The sequence below is a fragment of the Arachis ipaensis genome, chromosome B05 (assembly GCF_000816755.2).
Source record: "Arachis ipaensis cultivar K30076 chromosome B05, Araip1.1, whole genome shotgun sequence".
Taxonomy (NCBI): domain Eukaryota; kingdom Viridiplantae; phylum Streptophyta; class Magnoliopsida; order Fabales; family Fabaceae; genus Arachis; species Arachis ipaensis.
In genome coordinates this window covers 32,258,363-32,262,195 of record NC_029789.2, presented here as the reverse complement: position 1 = coordinate 32,262,195, position 3,833 = coordinate 32,258,363, and the positions used below count along the sequence as shown (strand labels likewise).

The 3,833-nt window shown below is 35.1% G+C and overlaps 1 protein-coding gene across 1 annotated transcript; it reads right to left on the bottom strand.

Annotated features, from left to right (window-relative positions):
• Positions 404-1,470, bottom strand: LOC107640424. The gene is made up of 4 exons (XM_021123518.1): positions 1,192-1,470; positions 895-977; positions 704-796; positions 404-628 (listed from the first exon to the last, which is right to left on the bottom strand). The coding sequence occupies exons 1-4, from the start codon at positions 1,378-1,380 to the stop codon at positions 607-609; spliced, it is 387 nt and encodes a 128-aa protein (XP_020979177.1). The 5' UTR covers positions 1,381-1,470; the 3' UTR covers positions 404-606.

The following is a 3,833-nucleotide window of genomic DNA, read 5'->3' as shown; positions in this document are numbered from 1 at the left end:
ACGTCTGATGGCAGCTTCCTACCTTGCCCTTGAAGTAGACATAACAAAGCACTCTCCATTGCCTGCATCCTGACCTTCCCAGCTGCTACTTCATCCTCCACTGCTTGTCTTTTGGTCTTCTCAGCTGCTACTTCATCTCTTTTGGTCTTCTCGGCTGCTACTTCATCTTCCACTGCCTTCCTTTTCAATTTCTCTGCTGCCAACTCTGCTTGTAGTTCAAGCAGCACCCTTTGGATCTCCTCCCTTTCAAAACCATCGGCTGATGGGAATTCATACCAAAGACTTGACTAGAAGTCGGCTCCAACCGCATGCCACGCACCCTACCCAGGCGCTCTTTTCCGAGAGCTTGAGCAAGCGAATCATTCTGGGATGACAGTCTAGAAGATTCATCGCATTGCTCAATAGCCTCAATTCTTTCCTACACACATAGATAAGCAATTAAGAGCATTTATTAGCTAGTCGCTAACCGCACAGACTTCCAATAAAATTTTAAAAACTAAAACATAGGATTGAACGCATTACTTACTCCAATAGCGCGAGCTGCATCATGGATATAAGAGCCATTAGTTCTTTTGTGCGTTAAGAGATACAACTCTCCTCTACTAACTATCCTCCCTTGTCGTTCCGACTGTACCAATAATAATGACAAAGTGAATAAGGTAGAGGAACAGATAGTTCAAAAACATTCCCAAAATTAGATTACCTCTTCTTCTCCGAGCCTTGCCAAGCTTTTCGATCCGCCGGTGTGGGTGTAAAGTTGCTTTGATCGATTCTCGGTATTTTTCTTACACTTCTCCTGTCATGCCATCAAATTAAGAGTTACTAGACACTAGTTCTGACGAACTAAATGAAGCATAAATAAACTTTGTCTGTTATGAAACAAAACTATATTACCTGTGTCTCTTCGCTATTGCGATAATCGAGAAACTTTCTCCAATGGTCTGCAGTAATTCCATCTGGGCGGTTTTCAATATTTGCTGCAAGTGAAAGTTCGGGGTCATAGCAGTGATGGTATAATCTGTTCCTCGTTTCCTTCCAAGCCCTTCCTAGCATTTTGAATATTCTACGCTTTATAATTCCTCTACTATCTTCTTCAAAATGGAACATTTCCTGCAACATTAAAATTAAGCTGTGAGTAGTGTTCAAAGTATGAGTTTGGAATGGTACGAAGAAATAAAAATAACATTTTACCTTTACTATTTCATTATAGACCTTGTCCCTGGTGCGAACCTTTCTCCAGTCCCTCTCGCAGATTGGGAATTTGGTGTAGTCAGATCCTAGCAGTCCCATAACGCCACTCAGTAGACCTGCTTCATCCCCAACTGGTTGCAGTGCACTGTTAAACCTGAGTACGGCCTTTCTTCCGTTAGGTGGCTTCATAGCTTCCTTCACACTCAGTTTGACCTGTTTGATTGTGCCATCAGATTCTGTAAAACATATTAATTCTTAGTTAGCTACCATTGGAGTCAAGTTGCGAATACATCATAGAAAAATAGGGCAATGAAAAGTAGAATTAAATAAGTTCTCTTATACCAATTATTTTAACATTTCAAAATTCTGTGGTCTTGTGTCCCTTGTGCTTCTGAGCATCTTGTGCAGCAAAAAAGTTATCCACATGTTGGTCAAAAGAATCTACCTCATCTGCCTGTGGGTCTACCTCTTCGGCGTCCGGCTCCGAATTTTGAACATCATTCATGGAAGCCTGTGGAGCAGGCAGTGGTTCGGTTCGGGACGGACGAAAGGGGCGTAAAGACGAGGATGTGGGGGTATTGCTGCCATTGGGCGGCAGAATTGGGCAGTCCGCTCTCTGCGAAGTTGAAGCCGCATGACCTCCCACTTGAGGCTGCTGACATGCTGTGTCTTCACGGGCTTTCTTTGTGAAACGACCTACCCGAGGCATCTTTTCCAACTGCATTCGGATTAAAACGAAGTAATAATAATTAATATGTACATAATAATATAAATTAACATGCAAAAAAGATACAAAGATACCGGCATATCCCAGTTACATGAGTACATGAGTACATGGGTACATGAGTTAAGATACCATGTTAACAAAGAAATCAAATATGTGGGACAAAAAAAATATTGATGTAGGCACAATTTCTCTATAATGCCTAGAATCAAATTATTAATTTATGTTAAATGTAATTATTCATGTTAAATATAATTATTTCATGTTAAATATAATTATTCAAGACTAATTTATACATATAAATATTGTTAGGTACCAATTTAAATATTATTCTATTTAAAGTTATTAATTATTAATATAGGTGGAATTAGTTTGAAATATAACTTGAACCAAACTCGAAAGAAAGAAAAAAGAATGGAATTGTAGAACTCAATCTCTTGTTTCCTAGCTACAGGATACACTTGTCTTAATAAAGCTACATGCATAACTCAATCATTTTACTATAAAATTCCTATGATATACACTCAAAAGGATAAAAAATTTACTCTAAAATAAACTGCAAATCACTATCTTACCTTAAAAAAATATAAAATTTACATACATTATTTGCCAAACTCTGTGCTCCTTTAATATTTTAATTTTCTCTACTTCATATATTATTATTATTATTTTATTTTTGTTTATTCAGTGAGATGAAGGAGGCAGACATACCGTTGTTTATATTGATTCAATCAAAACGTTTATCAAAATTAAAAAATATAATGTTAACGATATAATTATTCTGTTGTCTTTTTCTACAAGTTTAAAATTTTGGAAAGAATAATTTTATGACATGATATCGAAATTCTATATCTAAGAGGTCTAAAATTTGATCACTGGTAAATTTCAAAATGAAAAAAAAATACTGAGATAAAAAATAAAATAAGATAAAAAATAAAATAAAAAATAAACTTATGCACGCAAAATTTAAATAAATCTAATGTTAGATATATAGTAATTTGAGATTAATCTCTTCCAAATTCATTACTACTTCATCAAATTCAACAAGCAAAAGAAAAATTACAAATAGTCACTTTGTTCAATTGAGTCCTAATATTTCGTAAGATAACTCAGACTAATAATAATCGACCTTGTTGGTTTGGATCAAATATCTACTACAACTGCGGTGAACTGGGGCATATAGTGAGAAATTGCCCGAAGAAGTTTATTCAAGAGCCAGCTAGACTGCAACAACCATAAAGAGTATTTACAATTATTTCTGAAGATGCTCGTACTCGAACTCCTTGCCCCAAGGTCAGTATTGTGTCAAGATTCGCTTCCTAACTACACTTTACAATTCTGGTGCATTGCATTTTTTTTATTTCTTTAACTGTTATACGTGAATTGGGACGAAATGAGGAAACAGAACACACTTGAGAACTAGAAGATAAGATAAGGACCGATTACTCGCACCTGTTTATAGGTAAAGGAAATTTTGAGGGAAAAATATTTTTTTTAGAGGGTAGGATGTAACAACTCTAATTTTTGCACTAACGCGAGCTTTTTTAAAAACAATATTTTAAAGCGATTAATTTTATTTTGACAAGTCGATTTCGAACCCAATTCCATCAAATAACTTTATATTCTTAAATTACTAATGTTATTTATATTACATATATATTTAATCTTATATATTTATTATTATTATTTAAAAGAAAAAGAAAAAAAAGGGGAGGGGGAAGGTGGCCGAATGCCTTAGGAAGTAAAGAAAGAAAGCTAATTGCTTGGATTCATGTATGTATATGTATAATGTGGCTTTAATGTGTATATGTATGATATAATCTTGAAACCTCATGAACCTTAATCACCACCAATACCATCTTTACTTCACTTTTCATTTCATTCACTGAGCATTAGGAGAAAAGAAAAGAGAGAGAGA

What these genes read in the sequence shown, in the direction of transcription:
- LOC107640424 (XM_021123518.1), bottom strand. Translation starts at nt 1,380, where the DNA reads ATGAAGCCACCTAACGGAAGAAAGGCCGTACTCAGGTTTAACAGTGCA. An exon ending in TCTATAATGAAATAGTAAAG is followed by an intron (nt 978 to 1,191) that starts GTAAAATGTTAT and finishes TTTCACTTGCAG; the next exon opens with CAAATATTGAAAACCGCCCA. An exon ending in CAAGGCTCGGAGAAGAAGAG is followed by an intron (nt 629 to 703) that starts GTAATCTAATTT and finishes TTATTGGTACAG; the next exon opens with TCGGAACGACAAGGGAGGAT.